At 37.2% G+C, this 23,047-nt stretch overlaps 1 protein-coding gene across 3 annotated transcripts in view; it reads right to left on the bottom strand.

Annotated features, from left to right (window-relative positions):
• PRIM2 (DNA primase subunit 2) overlaps positions 1–23,047 on the bottom strand; it is a 388,757-nt gene that overhangs the window by 281,417 nt on the left and 84,293 nt on the right. For 2 of the 3 annotated variants that reach the window (XM_025382480.1, XM_025382479.1), the window contains exons 4-5: positions 21,558–21,637; positions 19,797–19,917 (exon numbers count right to left, since the gene is read on the bottom strand). In XM_025382480.1, coding sequence (XP_025238265.1) covers positions 19,797–19,917; positions 21,558–21,637 — 201 coding nt within the window. Of the gene's footprint in view, positions 1–19,472; positions 19,918–21,557; positions 21,638–23,047 lie in introns of those variants that run through there. The other variant, XM_025382481.1, reaches the window with a different exon arrangement.

Genomic DNA, 23,047 nt, shown 5'->3' with positions numbered 1-23,047 from the left:
AAAAATCAAAATCCAAAACACGTCTGATCCCAAGCATTTTAGATAAGGGATACTCAGTCTGTAATTAACTATTTGGTGACCTTATGTCTCAACCTGGGTCTCAATTCCCCAATCCTTTATTTACTCAGCTGTTGCAGTTCTCTTCATCATACTAGATTATAACATGTCACCCCGATCCTCAAAAACCTTCCACAATTCCTTCCTGCCCTCCTATCTTGCTAGTTGCATCTTCTGCTCCTTCCCATGACAAACTTCTTTTTTGTAAAAATGTAAAACCAGAATCAAGATTAATGTGGAAAATACATGAGCATATTTCCTTGAAATAAAAAAAGGAGATGGTATCATTAAAATAATGTTAAATAAACAGAATATATGACATCTAGGAAACGTCCACAAAAGTAGAAGTTATACTATGGTTAGAAAAAATGAGATGATGAGCCTATATCTGTGTTCAAGTTGGAAAGGGAAGAAAGAACCACACGGCACTAAGGAACCATTGCACTAAGGCTGCTATTGCTGGAAAAAAGAAGGAACTGAAGTTCATCTATCACCTGCTGGTCCTCAGAACAGAGCTCTAGCAGCCACTTAGCCTTCTCAAAGAAGCAAGGGAAACAGATCACCCTGACCAACTCATCTCATCCCAAACCACCCCTACGCCTCCCCTGAAGTTTATTTTGAGGTTTATTTATCTTCAAGGCCTGCAGATTGACAAGTTAAATTTCAGCGGTCCCTTCATCCAAAGGCAAAGTTTTCTCAGTGATTTATGATTTGTAAAATTTCTCTATGGTTTTCTTTACACTAACATCATCAAAATGTAAATAAATAAATAAAATTAATTTTGAAAACTTAGAATTCTTTTTGATTAGAATTCCTTAAGACTGGCTATTTTAAGTCATAATCATAAATAGATGATTTCTAGGGTTCTATACAAACGCGATCCAAAGACCACAAACCTCACATATCAACAGCACAAGCTCAGGAAAAAGGTGCCTTCCCTATATGTTCTATGAAGAACTCTCCAGGGGAAATAGAAAGAACTGAATATCCCACCAAAAAATCTGTAAACAGACAGTCAGTCTTAATCCTTCCTATCTGAGAGGTTAGCTTGCCCTGTTCCACAGGGATTCTGGGAAGCTCTGCATTCACAAGAAACGAAGAGCTTTGAACTGTTTATGAAGGGGACCAAGAAATATTATTATTACTTTTACTTTGGGCTCTTTCCTTCATCTGCTTTGCTAATAAGTTTTTAAGGGTACTGAAAGTAGGTCATATTGAAGGTTTAAGAAGATTGTTTTTGTTTTTACAAAAAATAGGAAAATATCCAGATATAACTTGAGTTATGAAAACAACGTGACTGCAATGATAGCTACTTTAGTATTAGCAAGGTAAACAATATCTTTTTTAAAAAAGAGAAAAGTGTTAAAAAAGAAAAATAGAACTGTAAGCCAAAACTACTTTAAATCTTCCAAAAAGACCAAAAAAATAAGAAATATTCTACAGTCAGTGCTAATAATACTACAGGCAATAATGTAACAGAATCATACTTGAGAATCTGCAAAGCAAAGGAACACTAGTGGAACTAGGGGTTAACAACCTGATCAGACCCAATGCTTCTTTAAATATTTTAATACTTAAAATATGTTGCAATACTTGTATTACTATCCAAAAATAAAATTCACAATTTTTAAAAATCAATAGAATTCCATAACTAAATATATATAATATTTAAAAATTTAAAACAAAATAACAGTGGCATACGAAATTGATCAGATGCAGTGCACTAGACTACATGATCAAGTAGTTAGATACCATACCCATCAGCAAAAACATAAAGAATAACCCATCTACCAATGCAGACTGACATGGTGTGTACATTGGTGTTTCAAATACCACATCAGTGATGTACCTTGTCAAAAAAGTGAACTCAGAAACACTCAGAACAAAACAAAGCATTATCTTCCTCAAGTCACAGGCTAGTTGCAGTCCGGGAACAATGAGGGTATACCAAAACCACGGGGGAAAAAATATTTTGTGTTGATTTATAGAACAGTGTTTAGTTTTAGATTCAGATAATTAGAAACAGTTTAGTTTTTTGGTTTCTGGGTTTCTGTTGTTGTTGCTCACATGAATATAAAAAGTCAAGAAGGAGGCCAGGTACAGTGTCTCATGCCTGCAATCCTAGCACTCTGGAAGGCCAAAGCAGGCAGATCATGAGGTCAAGAGATCAAGATCATCCTGGCAAAAACCGTGAAACCCCATCTCTACTACAAATACAAAAATTAGCTGGGCGTGCCTATAGTCCCAGCCTATAGGCGCGCGCCTATAGTCCCAGCTACTCGGGAGGCTGAGGCAGAGAATAGCTTGAATCCAGGAGGCAGAGGTTGCAGTGAGCCGAGATCGCGCCACTGCACTCCAGCTTGGCAACAGTGTGAGACTCTGTCTCAAACAAACAAACAAACAAAAAAAAAATGGCAAGAAGGATGTGGGAAAATCTGTGGTCGTACAGAACTATTCAGTGCTCTGTAAGCGCACCAGCATCCTCATCTCCTGTCTACTATACACCTGTTGTAGTTGCCAATCATTGTTACCAACACCAAAAATACCATAAAAATGCCCAAAATATCCAGCAGGGGTGACTATAGTCATCCCTATAGTCATCCTATAGTCCAGAACTAGTGGACTGAACCAACAAGCCATCCTTGTGAAAGGCCCAGTTTGAAACAGTAGGCTTTCCTCTATGGCATCTCTCTTGTGAGATAATAAAAAAACCAACTCAAATCCATAACTTTTCTTTTCCTGGCCTATTAAAATAATGACTCCCACTTCAAGTACAAAATCTACTGCCTGATAAATTTAATTAAAAACTTTAAAAATATATTTTTAATCTACTGCCTGGATTTTGATTTACACTGATCTTTGAATATTATACGAGTCAATTGTTGAACTAAAATATACAATGTGATCTGAAAAATGTTTTTAAAAAGATAAAAGGTAGCAGAGAAGAAAAACAAAAAGGGCATAGAAAAATCATGGGCTAGAAAACAAACCCCTCAAGGACTAAGTTGTGTGAATATAATGTTTTCCCTAGAGATGGCACATATTACACTGAGAAAGCTACCAATGGTATATTTAATATATTTGGTTTCCATTCCTGCCAACAACTGTCAGCTAAAATGAAACATCTCAGTAAAATTATAGTTAATGCTTTAATTTCCTACATTAATGTAAATCTCTAAACTCACACCTGTGTTTGTATAGCACTTTTGATGGGCCCTGTCACCTTAAATGTCAGCATCTATTTCAGTTCATTTTGATAGTTAAGCTGTGAAGAAATCTACTCATATATTTAGTAACATGCTTTGTGATTTATACACCTCTAAATATTTAGAAGACTAATTTTAAGGAAAGTTACTTAACCTCTCTGAGCTTCACTTTCCTCATGAAGCTGTTGTGAGGATTAAATTACATAAACTTGGCTGGTCACAGTGACTCACACCTGTAATTCCAGCACTATGGGAGGCCAAGGTGCAAGGATCACTTGAGGCCAGAAGTTCAACACCTGCCTAGGCAACACAGTAAGAACTTATTTCTATAAAAGAAAAAAAGAAAAAGAAAAAATTAGCCAGGCATGGTGGCATGCGCCTGTATTCCCAGCTACTTGGGAGGCTGAGGTGGGAGGACCACTTGAGCCCAAGAGTTCAAGGCTGCAGTGAGCTGTGATCATGCCACTGCACTCCAGCCTAGGCGACAGAGCAAAACTGTCTCTACCATAGAAGAAGAAGTTAAATTTATATAACTCAGTAAAGCATTTACCAAAGTGCCTGGCACTCATTAAAAACATTACAAATGTTAGCTATTAGTGATAATCTCTCCTCAGGCTCCTTACATCACTGGACAGATCTAAACCTTAATAAGTCCACTACTTATACAGTCATCAATAAATACTCCTTCTTTAGAAAACAAGGACCTCATGCAAGTCTGGAAACAGTCCTCTGGGTTTTCTAATATTCATACAGAAGCCTTACTCCGTGGACCAACTAGAGGGAACTGGAATATATTTGGCTATTAAGCTCCATGATAACAGAAGGATTCTCCTGGAATGGGGAGAGCACACTTTGACCAGAGATGAACAGGAAACAAAGCCAGACAGGAGGCAGGTATCAATAGCTGAAGTATAGCACAAGGTATTTGAAAGTCATGGAGACAAACAAACAGAAGCAGGTAGAGAATAAATGGAGACAAGTCCAGAATAGGGGTATTAGCTGTGCTGTTGTCCTTCGTATGCCTTCAGAGGGGTGGGAGTAGCAGAATGGATATATTCACATGGCCTGGGCCAAATGGATTTGTTACGCAACTACTTCCTCCTGCCCTTGTAACTCAGATTAAGCTACTCACAGATTGAGAACACAAAATGATTATCCTTACAACTCCATTAGCCCTCCACATCCCTGGTTCTTATTCTCATCCAAAAGACCTAAGATAAGGCAATCTGATCTAGACTCTGAACTAGACCATGACACAAGACTTCAGCCAAAAAGAATTAAATTTTCAGGGAACTTGGAGGAAAGAAAGGTTATAAAGATTATGGAACTTTAAAAAATGTATACATGGCCGGGTATGGTGGCTCACGCCTGTAATCCCAACACTTTGGGAGGCTGAGGTGGGCGGATCACAAGGTCAGGAGTTCAAGATCAGCCTGGCCAATCTGGTGAAACCCCGTCTCTACCAAAAATACAAAAATTAGCCAGGCATGGTGGTGGGCACCTGTAATCCCAGCTACTCAGGAGGCTGAGGCAGGAGAATCACTTGAACCCAGGAGGCAGAGGTTGCAGTGAGCTGAGATAACGCCATTGGACTCCAGCCTGGGTGACAGAGCAAGACTCTGTCTCAAAAACAAAAAAAGTATACATTTATTTTGCTCAGTATCTTTTTTCAGAAAACATGAGTAACACTGCCAAAAGACTCTAGTAGAGCGAGAGCAACTCCATCTTGAATAGAGGCTGGATAAAATGAGGCTCACACTTGATAGGCTGCATTCCCAGCAGGTTAGGCATTCTCAGGCACAGGAGATAAGGGGTCGGCAAGACTGCTTATGACAAGACACAGGTCCTAAAGACCCTTCTGATAAAACAGGATGCATTAAAGAAGCCGGCCAAAAACCCAGCAAAACCAAGATGGCCACGAAAGTGACCTCTGGTCATCCTTACTGCTCACTATACGCTAATTATAATGCATTAGCTTGCTAAAACATACTCCCACCAGCACCAGTGCAGTTTACAAATGCCATGGCAACATCCAAAAATTACCCTGTATAGTCTAAAAAGGGGAGGAACCCAGAGTTCGGGAATTGTCCATCCCTTCCCTAGAAAACTCATGAATAATCCACCTCTTGTTTAGCATATGATCAAGAAATAACCTTAAAAATAGCCAACCAGCAGCCTGTGGTGCTACTCTGCCTATGCAGTAGCCATTCTTTTGTTTCTTTACTTGCTTAATAAACTTGCTTTCACTTTACTCTATCGACTCACACCAAATTCTTTCTTGTACAAGATCCAAGACCCCTCTCTTGGTGTCTGGATCGGAACCCCTTTCTGGAAACCACATTCCATAATGTAAATGTTAAATTACAGAGAATATTTAACACTGGAAATGATATTTAGTGTAATTAGTTTCATTCTTTGAGGATATAAATATATATGTATGTATATATACATATATACATACAGAAACACACACACACACACATAGGCCAGGCGTGGTGGCTCATGCCTGTAGTTCCAGAACTTTGGGAGGCTGAGGCGGATGAATCGCTTGAAGCCAGGAGTTCAAGACCAACCTGGTCAACATGGCGACACCCCATCTCTACTAAAAATACAAAAAATACAAAAATCAGCCAGGCATGGTGCCATGTGCCTGCAATTCCAGCTATTAGTGAGGCTAAGGCAGGAGAATCCCTTGAACCCAGGAGGCGAAGGTTGCAGTGAGCCAAGATCACATCACTGCACTCGAGCCTGGGCAACAGAGTGAAACCCTGTCTCAAAAAAAAAAGTAATAAAATTAAGATAGATATATATCATTATAAAACAAATAGGACATAGCTCTGTGTGGGGGAAACTTCAGCTAATTTAAAGACATACTTTTTTTTCAAGGGCAAAAGTTATAGGCATGGAAAGCCATCAACAATAGGAATATAAAGAGTTCTATATTGAAAAGCTATATGAAAACTTTAAAAAAGAGAAATGACTTTCACAAGTCATTTTGGAAATTTCTGCATATGTTAATTTTAGCCTTCAAGGGTAATTCAGCTTGAAGTTTCACATTTAGCCATAGCATCTCTCGGCTTAAACCATATTATCATGAGCAGAATCTAATTTTGTAGGTTGATTAGAAAAATCCAAATTCTGTGAACTCTAAAATATTGCCACTAAGACCATCTGCCATGGTGTATTTTTACAACTATATGCATAATGGTTAGGCCTCAACTAACTAGAAAACTCAATAAACGTTTCTCCATTCTCCAAATATAAAATGTATCGATATTTTACTGTAACTGCCCAATAAATATACATAAAATAATACAAGGTCGGCTTTCATAATTATTTGACGCCAAAAACCACTATGAGAACAAAAGTATTATACTTGTAGTGTTTAATTTTAAAAAGGAAGCCCTATGCTAATGCCTTCATTTAAATCATTTTGAAAGGTAAAGGTATGCAATTGTAACAGAAATACACAGTGCTCTTTCTAAATCATCAACTTCCCTAGAAACAGAACAAATAAAAGTTTGCAAAGCAGCATAATCCCTTAAATCTAGCTCAATGGAAAAGCTCATTTCATATACAACATATACCTATTATCTAATATTTAACCTTGAAAAAAAATAAGTACTCAATTTTACTATACTCATCTTAAAGACGTCTAGTGTTCATGAAACAGAATTGAGACAAATCTTTTGAATTCAGCCAGTATTTTCTCTAGACACTAAACATTCACTCAACACTCAGAGAGTACCCTGCCTGGGACTGTCAATCTTGCCTACTTCACACCCTTGGAACATAAAACAGTTCATTTCTCTATTCAGAAGTTACGTTTGACCCTTGGCAAAGACTCTCTCCTTGACCTAACTGCTGTCAAGCTCCTGAAACCTCTTCTTGATAAGGCCTGCTAATTCCGTTTCAGTGAGAATCCTGCTAAGTAAGTTTAGGGAAAATCCTCCACTCTTGGTCTGACCATCTTTAATATCTTATGATCCTGGTCTGCCTTCAGCAAAATTCCTTAGGTCACTTTACTACCTCTTAATAATTTTCCATCCACCCTAACCCCTGCCCCAAATCCCTACCTATCCTATCATATTCCAACTCGAGCTTATCTCTCTCCCCTACTACAAAAACCCATTATAGTACCCCTTTGAATAAATTCTTCCTTACTGTCTTTAACAAATGACATGAATAATTTTTTTTCTTTAACGCTCTTCATCTGATTATTAATCCCGTTCCTCCTAATTCCTTTTAGGTCTGTAATTTCCACTAAGAGTGTTTGAGAGTGTGTGTTTTACCATCCCACTTCACTCTTCTTCAGGCTCCATTTTCACTCCTGTCATAGTCAATAGCTTGCCAGAAGCCCTGTGGAAAGCTTCCAGGCTTATCAAACACATGTGTTCTCTAGCCTGTTCTACTGTTACATCTGTGTGTCCTGTCTTAGCTGTACCACCAGACTCCTTATTGGCTGTAGTTTATTCTGTGTCAAAAGATATAAAAAGGTACACACAGCTCTCTATTTTGCAGGCATCACACGAAAATTGCTTTGCAACTTATTAACAGGCTTATAATAACTTGAGACCCAAGAGGGTAGGTATAAAGACAGTCATGTATATCAATGCATGGGATATTCATATTTTATATAATAGAAACGGAGTAGGCCATGATAATGAATACACATTCAAGACGAACTACAACAAACCAAACAATACCAATAAACATTAAAAACAATACAGTAAGGGCCAAAAATGATCAAAAAACTATGACAATTTAAGGCCAACTTGTAGTATCTCAGAAATAAAAACAGAATGCTAAAAGTATTTTAAAATTCAATACACCTAAAACTATTAAATCAATGTAAACTCAATGTTCCAATGTTAACTGGAGAAAAGCCTCCAAAGGCTCCTAATAAATTCATAACTGACATTTTCAATAACAAATGACAAATTAAACTTGAATTAATCCTCACTGAAAAGTAATTACCAACCACGAATGACATGAAATAACTTCTAAGATAAAAGAAATTAAGGCTTTAAACTAAAAGGGATAAGAAACAAATTTTAAATGTCAGGCTCAGGATAAGAAAAATTACTTTTAAATAAAAGTAATTCGAAATTTTATGTTTACTTGTTTTCAGTGAAACAGGCAATGAGGTTACCAACTTCACTTGCCTTCACCTAAAAGTCCTCACTTCCCTGAACATAAATGGCAACTGAACACTAGGTCTTTTTAATATGAAGTAGAGTCATCATTTGTGACACACAGAATATTCTTCCACATATTTAAGAATGCTCATTTTCACTGTACCTGCCATTCTGTAGTACTCTAATGAAAAGCATCCTGCCATTAGCCCCACTGGTATTGCAAAGCCAATAAAAAATATTTCTTGACTGTCTTAAGGAGGTTTTAAAAAGCATCCAAGTAAATTATAAGCTGCTGTCAGAGTCTAGACTGCAACAGCACAGAAACTCTTTGTCTGTAAGGCTGACAGCTGCCAAAGCCTGACCTTTCCCTAACTGGCCAACTGAAGAAACATTAATAGAATCTGTTTAACCTTACCCATTCACCTTTAATGTGACCAAGGTTAAGTCAATCAACTCAGCAATGGGAGATGCAAAATAGTCCCCATGGACAGCAATATTTACTCATTGAAACTCCCTAGAAATTTCAGATTTAAAATCTGATTTATTTACATATAGGTCAAAGAATGAAAAATATCAGTGTTTCCTTTTTGAACACTTCATATTAAGGCTTCCTATGCTATGTCATAAGGATTCAGAATCTACTATCCACCAGAAACCCAGTATAGACTAAAAAAGTATCAATGCACTGCCCAAGTCAGTAACAGAACACCAGAAATTAATGATCCCTTTTTATGTACATATTTCTCATCGAAGGATGCATAACACAACTTAGGTATAACGCTGCATCCCCTCCTAAGGTAAAAATGTATTTATTTTACAGAAGTAGATCAACATAAAAGCAATTGCAGCAGCATTAAGGAAACCGAAAAGACAGAGAAATGCACGCAAACACAGCACACAAGCACTTTAAGTCCAGGCTGACTCTAAGACATGTGTGCCAACAATCCAGCTTCTGTGACAAACCAAAATGGCCCCGTGGCTGCCCACTCCCTTCTGTTTCTTTCCACCTCAACTTAGGCAGCAGCACCTGACTTAGGCAGCAGGTCACACATCAGACACCACCACATGCAACAAATGCTAGTAACTTTTGCCCAGACCTTGCTTTGTCATGAGTCTAAAAGCGTCACTGATACCTGATGAGGTATAATAATTTTCAAATGCAAACTAAATATTCTAACCAAAGTGAAGAAAGTATACATGTCCCTATTAATGAAATGGTAAAAGTTGGGAAAGCCTACAATGAAATGGGAAGAGTTACAGAGACCTGGAGACAAGCTAATCAACAGCACCTGAATTCAAGTGCCTTAATTACCAGTATCAGATGCCATGGGAGAGTCCATGAACAAGAGGGGAAAACGTCTCTGCCTGGAAAGTGATTGCAGACTATCACGGGAATGGTTACTCTGTCAAGTCCTCTGCAATACTTTGTTACTCTATCTTCCATGAATCCCCATCAGCCACAAATACTTGATCAAGTTTTACATTCTATGGTTTATAAGGCATAATATTTTCTATACTCTATACTAACCTCCACCCACGTTCTGATAAACACCCCAGGAGGACTACCTCTCCATCCTATCCCCCAACTAACCACTAAACTAGAAAAACTAAAACAGTCACACAGGAAGCCAAAGTTACTGCTCCCTTTAGAAGCTGTATAAGACCAACCTGGGATGTACAAATATGGATATCAATCATCCCTTCAGCCAATCTTTCAAGTTTATCTGTATTTATGCATGTTACTTTAATGAACAGGTTTATTATAATGCATCTCAAATGACTAACAAAATGAAACAGGATATAAATTTATAAATAAATAAAATATGGCAAACAGATTAGAAGCAACTAGAGTAATTTTAAACACCAACACTCTTGTTAAAACTGCACACATTTCCCATAAATTCCTGTTTCCTAAAAAGACTCAAAATCAGTTTTTTTTAATTGCAGTAAAAACACATCAAGCTAATTGACTCCAAACTTCTTCACAATACAGGCATATGCTGTTTCTGCATTCTCTGTAATATTACTACCTAGCATATATGCCATGCACAGTACTAAGCACTCTATACACACTACCTCATTTAAACCTCACAAATCTGTGAGGTGGAAATCATTATTATCCTCTTATTTCTTTGAGAGACAGGGTCTTGCTCTGCAGCCCAGGGTGGGCTACAGATCATAGTCCACTGTAGCCTCCAACACCTGGGCTCAAGTAATCATCCCACTTCAGCCTCCCAAGTAGCTGGATTACAGGTGTGCACCACTACACCCTGGTATTTTTTTATTTTTCGTAGAAATGAAAAACAATATGGAAGTTCTTCAAAAAATTAAAAATAGAACCACCATATGTTCCAGCAAAATCTATTACTGGGTATGTATCTGAAGGAAATGAAATCAGTATGCCGAAGACATCTGCACTCCCATATTTACTGCAGCACTAATCACAACAGCCAAGATATGGAATTAACCTAAGTGTCCATCAACAAATACATGGATTTTTTTAATGCGATATATACACATAATGGAATAATATTCAGTCATAAAAAAGATGAAAATCCTGCCACTTGCAACACCATGAATGAAACAGGGATATTACGTTAAGTAAAAAAAGCCAGGCACAGAAAGACAAATATGTCAGATTTTATTCATATGTGGAATCTAAAAAAGTTGATCTCATAGAAATAGAGAGTAAAATAGTGATTACCAGCAGCGGGGGTGGTTAGGGAGGAAAAGAGGTTAGAGAGATGTTTGTCAAAGGATGCATAATCACAAGAGTATTAAGTTCAAGAGATCCATTGTACAACATGACTACAGTTAATGACAACAAATTGTATTGTTGAAAAACACTGAAAGTGGACATTAAGTATCCTCACCACAAAAATAACTATGTTGATGTAATACATTTGTTAATTAGCTAAATGTAATCATTCCACAATGTATACTTTGAAACATATTTTACACAGTGAATACATACAATTTTATGTCAATTTTTAAGTAAATTTAACAGAAAAAAATTAAACACAGGTGGGAAAAATAAATAAATAGAAAATTGAGAAAACAGTTGGTGAAAGTTCCCAGAAAATAAAATAAAAAGACAAAGATTGAATGTCAGGACAGAAAAGAAAATAAGAGTACCAATCTAGAAGATGTAAATTCCAACAAATAAGAGATTATAAAGACACAACATAGAAAATAGAAGAAAGAAATTATTAAAACAATAATAAAAAGAGATTTCCTAACTGAAGAATCAAATCTTCAGATTAAAAGAGCCCACCAAGTTCCCATCCCAAAAAAGTGAAAAAAGATGCAGACATCGCCATGGAAGTTCACTACACAAGGGAGTGGGATTGGCAAAGGACACAAAGTGACATGCAAAGAATAAGAAGTCAAAATGAAATCAGGCTTCTCAAGAGCAACTCTAGAAGCTAAAAGGTTCAGCAAGCAATATCTCCAAAATGTCAATGAGAAATATTCCCAACATACAGGTATTTGCCTGTATACCAAGGCAAATTACACTCAAGTTTGACAGTATAATAAATACATTTTTCATACAATCTAGAACACAAAAAGTTTACCTCTGTTGATATATTAAGAAATAATTTGTATGACCACACTAGCACAATGGCAGGGGGTATGGAACAGAGCATATGGGAACAAAAGTTTGTACACTATTGAAATTAACTTAATGCTAATCCCAATTAGATTGTTTTAAAATAAAATATAATTATAATTCTAAGGGAAATCACTAAGAAAATAACTCAAAAAATATAGCAAAATAAACAGCTAGGGAATTAAAATAGTACACTAGAAAGTACCAATTTAACACAAAGAAGGCAGTAATGGAGAAATAGAGGAACAAAAAAAACCTTAAGACATAGGAAACACATAGATGGCACATGGAAATCCTAAGTTATCCTAAGTTATCAGTAATTAAACATAAATGGATAAAACAATCCATGCAAAAGTCAGAGACTTCCAAAATGAATAAAAAATAAAAGAATATGATCCAACTATATGATATCTACAACAAACACACTTTAGATTCAAACACACGTAAAGGATGAAAATAAAAAGAATAGAAAAAGACATATCACGTAAACAACAACCATAAAAGATCTGGAATGGTTATGCTAATATCAAACAAAACAGACCTTAAAACAACAACAAAAAAATGTTGCTAGAGAGGAACATTTCATGATGATAAAGAGTCAACCCATCAAGAAGATTTAACAATTATAAACATACATGCACCTAACAAGAGAGCCCCAAAATAAATGAAGCAAAAACTTACAGAATTAAAGATAATAAATAGGCCGGGCACGGTGGCTCACACCTGTAATCCCAGCACTTTGGGAGGCTGAGGTGGGCGGATCATGAGGTCAGGAGATGGAGACCATCTTGGCTAACCCAGTGAAACCCCATCTCTACTAAAATTACAAAAAATTAGCCAGGTGAGGTGGCAGGCGCCTGTAGTCCCAGCTACTTGGGAGGCTGAGGCAAGAGAATGGAGTGAACCCAGGAGGCGGGGCTTGCAGCGAGCCAAGATTGCGCCACTGCACTCCAGCCTGGGCGACAGAGTGAGACTCCATCTCAAAAATAAATAAATAAATAAAAATAAAAATAATAAATAAACAATAACAGTTGAAGACTTTAGTACCCGATTTTCAATAATGGATAGAACAAATAGGCAGAAGATGAACAAGGAAACAGAAGCTTTGAAAAACACTATAGACTAACCAGATCTTACAGACTATATCTACAGAACACCCCAACCAAGAACAGCAGATACACATTCTTCACAAGCACACAAGGAACATCCTCTAGAACAGATCGCATGCTAGGTCATAAAATAAAATTCAATAAATGTTAAAAGATTGCAGTCATGTAAAATATATTCTCAAACTAAAATGGGAATTAAAACCAGTAACGGAAGTTCAGGAAATTCAAAAACGTGGAAATTAAACACTTCTAATCAATGTGTCAAAGAAAAAAAATAATACTCTGAAATAAATGAAAAAGAAAACACAGCATACAAAAACTCATGGTTTGCATCTAAAGCAGTGCTCACAGGAAAATTTATAGCTATAAGTGTCTACATTTAAAAAGAAAAAACATCTCAGATAAATACCCTAAACTCCTACCTTAAGAAACTAAAAGAAAAGAGCAAACCAAACCAAAGCAAGCAGAAGGAAGGAAATACTAAAGACTGTAGTGGAAACTAGTGAAATAGAGTCTAGAAAATAACACAGAAAAATCAATGAAACCAAAGTTGGTTCTTTGAAAAAATCCTGTAACAATGACAAACCTCTACCTAGATGACAAAAAAAAAGAGAGAGAGAGAGAAGACTCTAATTGTTAAAATCAGGAAAGAAAGAGAAGACATCATCACCAATCCTTTTATTTTCTTAAAGAAATCAAAAGGATAATAGAACACTAAGAATAACCACATGAATCAATTAGATAACTTAGATGAAGTGAACAATTCCCAAAAAAGACACAAATTACTAAAACTGACTCAAAAAGTAATACAAAACTTAAATAGATTCATAAGTAAAGAGAATGAACTGGTAATTTTAATGACCCACAAACAGAAGCCCAGGCCCAGATGAATTCACTGGTAAATTCTACCAAACATTTAAAAGATAATTAACACCAATCCTTCACAACCTCCTCCAAAAAATGGAAGAGGAGGAAACATTTCCCAACTGATTCTACGAGGCCAATATGATCCTAATACCGAAACCGGATATAGACATCACAAAAAAACTACAGAATAGTATCCATTATCAATAGAGATGCAAAAATCCTCAACAAAATACTAGCAAACCAAACAAAGCAGCATATTAAAAAGATTATATAACATGACCAAGAGGGATTTATTCCAGGATTGCAAGGTTGCTGTAACAGCCAAAAATCAATTAATGTAACACAACATGCTTTTTTTTTTTTTTTTCTGAAACAAAGTCTCACTCTTTTGCCCAAGCTGGAATGCAGTGGCGTGATCTCAGCTCACTGCAACCTCCACCTCCCAGGTTCAAACACTTCTACTACCACAGCCTCCCAAGTAGCTGGGACTACAGGCACGTGCCACTGTGTCTGGCTAATTTTTTGGTTTTTTTTTTTTTTCCAGTAGAGATGGGGTTTCACTATGTTGGCCAGGCTGGTCTTGAACTCCTGACCTCGTGATCTGCCCGTCTCAGCCTCCCAAAGTGCTGGGATTACAGGCATGAGCTACCGCACCCAGCCCAACATACCATATTAATAAAGGACAGAAACCATAGGATCATCTTAATTGGTGCAGGAAAAGCACTGACAAAATACAACATCCTTTCTTAATGAAAGTATTCAACTAGAATTAGAAGAAAATTTCCTCAATCCGACAAAGGGCATCTATTAAAAAAACACAGCTAATTGTTGGGGTCCGTGCCGGGGGTGGTGGAGAATGAAAGAACACACAAAAGACAAAGACACACAGAGAACATGGCGGCCGCGCTCAGAGCCTCCGCCTCACTTTATTTATACTCCATAAACCCCACGTCAGCAGAAAGAATGCAATGCAAAACAAACTTTCTTTTCCCAGATGTAACCTTCTACTCAGTTCTTTGTTTCTATGCTCTTCCTTATCTGCCTGCCTTCTTGGCGCCTACGGGAGTTCATTAAAAGTTCAATTGGAGATACTGTCCTTGAGCCCTATCTATTCTCAGCATACTGTTTTCAAAGGCCCCTGCAGCTAATACCATGTAACATAGTGAAAGACATCTTTCCCCCGACATCATGATGAATGCTATTGCCGCTTTTATTCAACACTGTACTGGAGATTCTAGCTGGGCAACTGGGCAAAAATAAAGAAACAAAAAGCATCCTGATTAGAAAGTAAGGAGTCAGAATATCTCTGTAGAAAACATAACCTCATAATAAATCCACTATAAAACTGTTAGAATTTTTAAAAAATACAATACAAAAAATTAGCTGGGCATGGCAGCAAGCAGGAGGCTGAGGCAGGAGAATGGCGTGAACCTGGGAGGGGGGTCTGGCAGTAAGCCGAGATCGCGCCACTGCACTCCAGCCTGGGTGACAGAGCGAGACTCCGTCTCAGGGAAAAAAAAAAAACCAAGTTTAGCAAGGTTGCAGGATACAAGATCAATATACAAAAATCACCTGGATTTTTATATACTAGCAATGAACATTCCAAATGTGAAATGAAGAAAACAACTCCACTTACAATAGCATTGAATAATAAAATATTTAGGTATAAATTTAACAAAAAATTAGAAGGCATTGTTGAAAGAAAATTAAAGAATATCTAAATAAATAGAAAGACATCCCATGTTCATGGATTGGAAGACTTAATATCATTACAAAAGAGTACCTCCCAAACTGATCTACAGATTCAGTGTAATCCCAATGTGAATCCTAGCTAGCTTCTTGGTAGAAATTAACAAGTTGATCCCAAAATTCATTAAAAAATGCAAGGAACCCAGAATAGCCAAAACAATCTTAAAAAAAGAACAAAGCTGGAGAATTCATACTTCTCAACTTTAAATCTTAACAACAAAGCTACAGTAACCAATAATCAAAACCACGTGGTATTGACATAACGACAGACAGATCAATGGAATAAAAGTAACAGTACTGAAATAAATGTTTACATTGACAGTTGTATTAGTCTGTTCCCACGCTGCTATAAAGAACTGCCTGAGACTGGGTAATTTATAAAGGAAAGAGGTTTAATCCTGAGGCCTCCGCGTGTCTGGGGAGGCCTCAGGAAACTTACAATCACAGCAGATGGCACCTCTTCACAGGGCGGCAGGGGAGAGAATGAGAACAAAGTGAAAGGGGAAGCCCCTTATAAAACCATCAGATCTCATGAGAATTTACTATCATGAGAATAGCATGGGGGAGACTGCCCCCATGATTCAGTTACCTCCCACCAAGTCCTTCCCATGACACATGGGGATTATTGGAACCATAATTCAAGATGACATTTGGGTGGGGTCACAGTCAAACCGTATCAATAGCCAACTGGCTTGACAAGTGTGCCCAGATAAATCAATGAGGAAAGCGGTCATTTCAACAAATGATGTTGGGACAACTAGATATCTACATGCAAAAGAATGAAGTTGGACCCTTCCTTGACACCATGTATAGAAATTAATTCAAAATGAACCACAGATATGCTAAAACTACAAAACTGTTAGAGAAAAAACTGTAGGAGTAAATCTTTATGACCTCACATTACGCAAACCCTTCTTAGACTCAACACCAAAAGCACAAGTGACAAGAAAAAAAGATAAATTAGACTTCATCTAAAGAAAAAAAAATCTTTTCATTGCAAACAATACGATCAAGAAAAGATAACCTTCAGAATGGGAGAAAATATTTGTAAATCATATGATAATGGACTTGTATCCAGAATATGCAAAGAACACACAACAATAAAAAGACAAACAATTCAACTAAAAAACAGGCAAAGGATTTGAACAGACATCTTTCCACAGATGATACACAAATCACCAATAAGCACATGAAAAGATGTTCAGCTTCATTAGAAATGCAAATCAAAACCACTATTACATACCACTTCATACCCACTATGATGGCTATATTTTTTTAAAAGGTAACAATTTTTGGTGAGGCTGTGGAGAAAGTGGAACCCTCATCCACTCCTGGTAAGATATATAATGATATAGCCACTTTGGAAAACATTTTGATAGCTCCTCAAAAGTTTAAACACAGAATCACCCTTTGATCTAGCAATTCCACTCCTAGGTATACACCTGAGAGAAAGGAAAACATATTCACACAAAAACCTGGACACAAATATTCACTGTAGCATTATTCATAATAGCCAAAATGTGGAAACCATCCAAATGTCCCTCAAATGCTGAACAGGTAAAATATTATTTGGCAATTAAAAAATTAAGTACTGATACATTCTACAGCATAGATGAAACTTGAAAATATTATGCTAAGTAAAATAAGCTGATCATAAGGGACCAAATATTGTATGACTCCATTTATATGAAATGTTCAGAACAGACAAATCCAGAGACGGAAAGCAGGTTAGTGGCTGCCAAGGGTTGGGAGAGGAAGAAGAGGGAGTGACCATAAATGGGTATGAGGTTTCATTTTTAGGGTGATGAAAATGTTCTAAAATTACATAGTGGTGTTAGTTGTACAATCTGTAATTACACTAAAAACCAATGAATTATACATTGTAAAAGGGGGCATGTCAAGATTTGTGAATTCTAGCTCAATAAATCTATTATTTAAAAAACTATATGTGACAATGCGTTGAGACACTCTAAAACTGGGGTCTCCAACTCTCAGGCCGCAATACCAGCACCAGTCCATGGCCCGCTAGGAACCAGGCTGCACAGGAGGTGACCAGTGAGTGAGCATTACCACCTGAGCTCCACTTCCTGTCAGATTAGTGGAGACATTAGATTCTTATAGGAGTGCGAACCCTACTATGAACTGCACATGTGAGGGATCTAAGATGTGCATTCCGTATGAGAATCTAATGCCTGATGATCTGAGGTGGAACAGTTCATCCCAAAACTATCCACATCCCTCCCCGCCCTGCTATCTCAGTCTGTGGAAAAATTGTCTTCCACAAAACCAGTCCCTGGTGCCAAAAAGGTTGGAGATAGCTGCTCTAGAATAAATAATAGACCTTCTCAAGGACACTTGTCTCTATAAACTACTAAAAATCAGTAATTTCAACAAAAGCAAAAAATAAACTATTTCTAATATGAACTGATAAATTAACTGTAATTGATAATTGCAATAATGGACTTCACCAAGGATAAAAGTTAAAAACAAAATGGAAGATGCAATGGTTTTGGTTCAGATGGTACCATGCATGACATCTGTCTATGCAAAGGTAGATGTGACTTAGAAACCTCATGAAGCAAATGAAAGAAACTATAGAAACTGCCTCCCTAGCATATATTCAATACTAAACGTCTACAGAATGTTTGTTCACTTCCCTTCACAGTCTCTTTTCCCTAACTCATATACTCCATAGTGTTCCTTGATACAGTGGATATGTCTTCTACTTGTCAGACAGAACAATGTCTTTCACCTATTGCAACTTCTACTTTTTTACTTTATTTGGCTTCAAGCCATGCATTCCAACAACAAAACAGAGTCTCAGCCAGTCCTACTACCATCTGACTGCTCTAAAACTTCCAAAACAGAATTTTTCTACATTCCCATTATGGCATATATCTACCTAAAAGACATAAATTCTAGGCCAGGTACAGAGGCTCACACCTGTAATCCCAGCACTTTGGGAGGCTGAGGCGGGCATATCACCCGAGGTCAGGGGTTTGAGACCAGCCTGGCCAACATGGTGAAACCATGTCTCTAAAAATACAAAAATTAGCCGGACATGGTGGCACACACCTGTAGTCCCAGCAACTCAGGAGGCTGAGGCAGGAGAATCGCTTGAACCCAGGAGGTGGAGGTTGCAGTGAGCCGAGATCACACCACTGCATTCCCACCTGGATGACAGAGTGAGGCTCCATCTCAAAAAAAAAAAAAGATATAAATTCTATTTCCAATACTTATCCCTGTTAAAAGATCTCTTCTTTTTTATATAATTACAATACGTAAATCATTCAGATTTATCTGCAAAACTATTCAGACAGATTTTACTCACAACTGACTTTTTGTTTTTTGGGTTTTTGTTGTTTTTTTTTTTTTTTTTGAGATGGAGTCTTGCTCTGTTGCCCAGACTGGAGTGCAGTGGCATGATCTCAGCCCATCACAACCTCCACCTCCCGGGTTCAAGCAATTTTCATGCCTTAGCCTCCTGACTAGCTGGGATTACGGGCACGCAGCACCATACCTGGCTAACTTTTGTATTTTTTGTAGAGTGGGGGTTTCACCATGTTGGCCAGGATGGTCTCAAACTTCTGACTTCAAGTGATCTGCCCACCGCAGACTCCCAAAGTGCTGGGATTACAGGTGTGAGGTACCATGCCCCGCCTGACAACTGACTTTTATATAAAGTATTACCTCCTCTAAATTTCACAACTATAAATAAGTAACCATCACTTGTCTAGTTTAACACATTATTAATTTTGAAATTTTTTGGCCAACAAAATTTTGGTTAAAGGTGAACCTTTATAAACTAAACCTTCTTGTGCTTTAATAAAGCACATATTTAACAGAGGAACTAAATGTGAGACTATGTTATTAAGGAGCCCCTTTTCTTCTAGTCATAGAGAAGGAAAGACATATTGTTATCCAAAGCTATTAGCTACTGTTTCAGACAGGTGCTTGGAGAATGTAAAGAGAATACACCACACATTAGTACCAGCACTTAAGACAGAAGGGAAAAATGAACGGTGAGAACAATTAGAAATAACTACAAAAATATACTTACAGCCTCAAACTGCAATTGGCTATCCTTTAAGAAATCCTGAATTTTATCCTTGGGTAAAATGCTGAATCTAAATCGAAGGAGATCCATTTCTTGTTGAATGAACCAGCGTCTAAGTTCTTCACTGAAATGAAGACAGAAAGCATGAGTACAAACTAAAAATCCAGTGATTATTAAATCTAAGAAATGTTTATAAAACAATATTCAGACATAAGCAAGATGCCAATGGACAGCAGTTAAAAACATGCAAGTCCTCTATCATGGTAAGGAGAATATCAATACCACATATCACAATCTTCTAGGGATGTGTTGGGTACAAGGTATAGCGGGTGTTAAAAATTAAAAGGATTAAATACAGAATGCTTCGAGCCCAGCTGCATTATTTTTAAATAACATAAAATACTTCATGCATTTAATGTAACTTCAAAATATTCATTTTATGTTAGAAAATAGGGGCTGGTATGGTGGCTCATGCCTGTAATCCCAGTACTTTCAGAGGTCAAGGCAGGCAGATCACCTGAGCCCAGAAGTTTGAGACCAGCCTGAGCAACTTGGTAAAACCCCATATCTACAAAAAAATTAGCCAGGCATGGTGGCATGTGCCTATAGTCCCAGCTTCTCAGGAGGCTGAGGCGGAAGGATCACCTGAGCCCACAGAGGTTGAGGCTGCAGTGAGCCGAGATGGCACCACTGTACTCCAGCCTAGGCAATGGCATGAGACCCTAGCTCAAAAAAAAAAGAGAGAGAGAAAAGAGAAAAAAAAGAAAAGAAAATGGGGAAATGGGGCACTCCTTTGGCTTGAGGTGTCTTTATAAATGCCAAATAAAAGACACCAAAGTTTTTAAGGCAACTTTGATCAGATTAACTTTGCAAAGGAAACTTTGCTTATGGCTTTACAATTTATAATTTCACAAAATTTAATATGCACATGTATACCACAATATTTAAAAGCAATAAAATGTTCATTTATAAGGCAGATACTAACGGGCGTTACTGTTATATAATAAAATAATTACCCTACTGGATGCAAAATATGATTTCACATTTTTAGGAGATTTTCACAGATTGTCAGCAATGTATTTATTATATAAATTTCATAAACTACATATGCTTTTTTACAGAAGAAAAACTCTAGAACCAAAACTGGTAAGTAATTTACCAATTATTATCTTGGGATAGTAAGCAATTCAAGAGTCTCACTTGATAATCCTATTAATTAAAAAAAAGACAGCCATAACTAAATTATGTGACCAAAATTAATATGTGGGGAAAAACAGTTTTAAAAAAAGCAACTAACTTTACTACCTCTGGGTGGCACTATTAACTTAAAAAAACCAACTACCAAACAAAAATCTTAGATGTAACTGGCCCATAGAGCTCAAATTCCAAAAACCTGTATCAAATTCAAGTGTGGGTTTCATTAATTGTTTCTTATAAATATTATTCTTTTTTTGCAGGAAAAGTATCAAAAGTCCTTCCTCCCAATAAAATCCTTTCCAATTTAAAATCCCAAATGAAGAGTCTCTCTTATAAACTTAAAAAGTGTTTCATCAGGCAAAATTTTGTGATAGAATTTTTTTCAGTATTTTTAAGTAAACAATTCGCTCCAAACTATTTACTATAACAGTGTTCAACCCCATGATCAACTGGTTCCTGATGTTATTCTGGGTTTTCCTATGTTCAGTACAACACATCAACTTACCACACACCAATTTATAACCCATGACACCAGATTTGACTGTGAGAATATAAACATATACTCACGACTGGCAATAAGCAAGCCGCAAAATAAAATGAGAAATATGATCTCTTCTTCGCGGTTCATATTCATCTTCTAAGTTTTCCTTAAAAATAATGACACATGAATAAAATAAATGCATTAGAATGGTAAGAGGTATAAAGAAATACTGAGCTAGCCTGAGCCAATGGTAAAGTAAGTTTCAAAAACATTTCTTTTTTTAGAGATGGGGTCTCGCTCTATCACCCAGACTGGAGGGTAGTGGTCAATCACAGCTCACTGTAACTTCCAACTCCTGGGTTCAAGTGATCCTCCAGCCTCAACCTCCCAAAGAGCTGGGACTACAAGCGACACCCACCATGCTCCGCTAATTTTTTATCTTTTGTGTAGATGGAGTCTCAATAGGTTGCCCAGGATGGTTACGAACTCCTGGTCTCAAGCAATCCTCCTACTCTACTCTCTCAAAGCAGTAGAATTACAGCCATGAGCCACCACACCCAGTCCCAAAACATTTCTTCTGTTTTTTTTTCTTTTTACTTTAAGTTCTGGGATACACATGCAGAACGTGCAGGTTTGTTACAATAGGTATACACGTGCCATGGTGGTTCGCTGCACCTATCAACCCATCATCTAGGTTTTAAGCCCCGCATGCGTTAGGTATTTGTCCTAATGCTCTCTCTTCCTTTGCCCCAAACCCCCTGACAGGCCCTGGTGTGGGGTGTTCCCCTCCCTGTGGCCATGTGTTCTCATTGTCAAAACATTTCTTAATATGCTTTTCAGGGCAATTATCATTTACCTTAAGCTATCAATCAGATGAAACCGAGAAGCAAACTAATCTCAACAAAACCTCTTGAGTTTGGACCCCACTATTTTCTTCCCACCAACCCCTCTCTTTTAATTTTCTTCTTATCCAGCCTATATCCAGGGTGCTCACCACTTCAACAACTTCTTACACCAACCTCAGCTTCTTTAATTTCAGCCATTTGGCAAAACTTAGATTCTTAATCTACAACTACACTCTGCAGTCCTATTCTCAAAATGCTAAGAACCTCTGGAGAAAAAACACAACTATGGGAATTTGGAAAATATAATTTCATGGCCTATAATCTCAACTAGATCCTTGCCTATAGTCAGATCCAAAATAATAAGCGCAAACATGTCTTGAGCACTTACTAGGTACCAGGCATAAAAGTGCCCTAAACATTTTTAAGGCATGAACCCATTTAATCCTTTAAAAAAAAAAAAAAAAAAAAAAACCCTACAAGGTAGGCACTACTATAATCTTATTTTACAGATAAGGAAACTGAGGCACAAAGAAGTTATGTAACTTGTTCAGGGTCACAAAGTTTGTCCAGAGTAAGCAGCAGTATTGAGATTTGACAAAAAATCATCTCCTTCCTCACCTCTCAGAAAATCTTCAGTCTTCACCAGTTATCCCAAGACCCCTACTACAGCACCTTTCCATTCTCTCTGAACAGATGACTTCACCTACTTTACAGAAAATAAAGACTACCAG

The sequence above is a fragment of the Theropithecus gelada genome, chromosome 4, assembly GCF_003255815.1.
Source record: "Theropithecus gelada isolate Dixy chromosome 4, Tgel_1.0, whole genome shotgun sequence".
NCBI lineage: Eukaryota > Metazoa > Chordata > Mammalia > Primates > Cercopithecidae > Theropithecus > Theropithecus gelada.
Note: the sequence above shows the minus strand (reverse complement) of the source record. Positions and strands in the feature narration are given on the sequence as shown.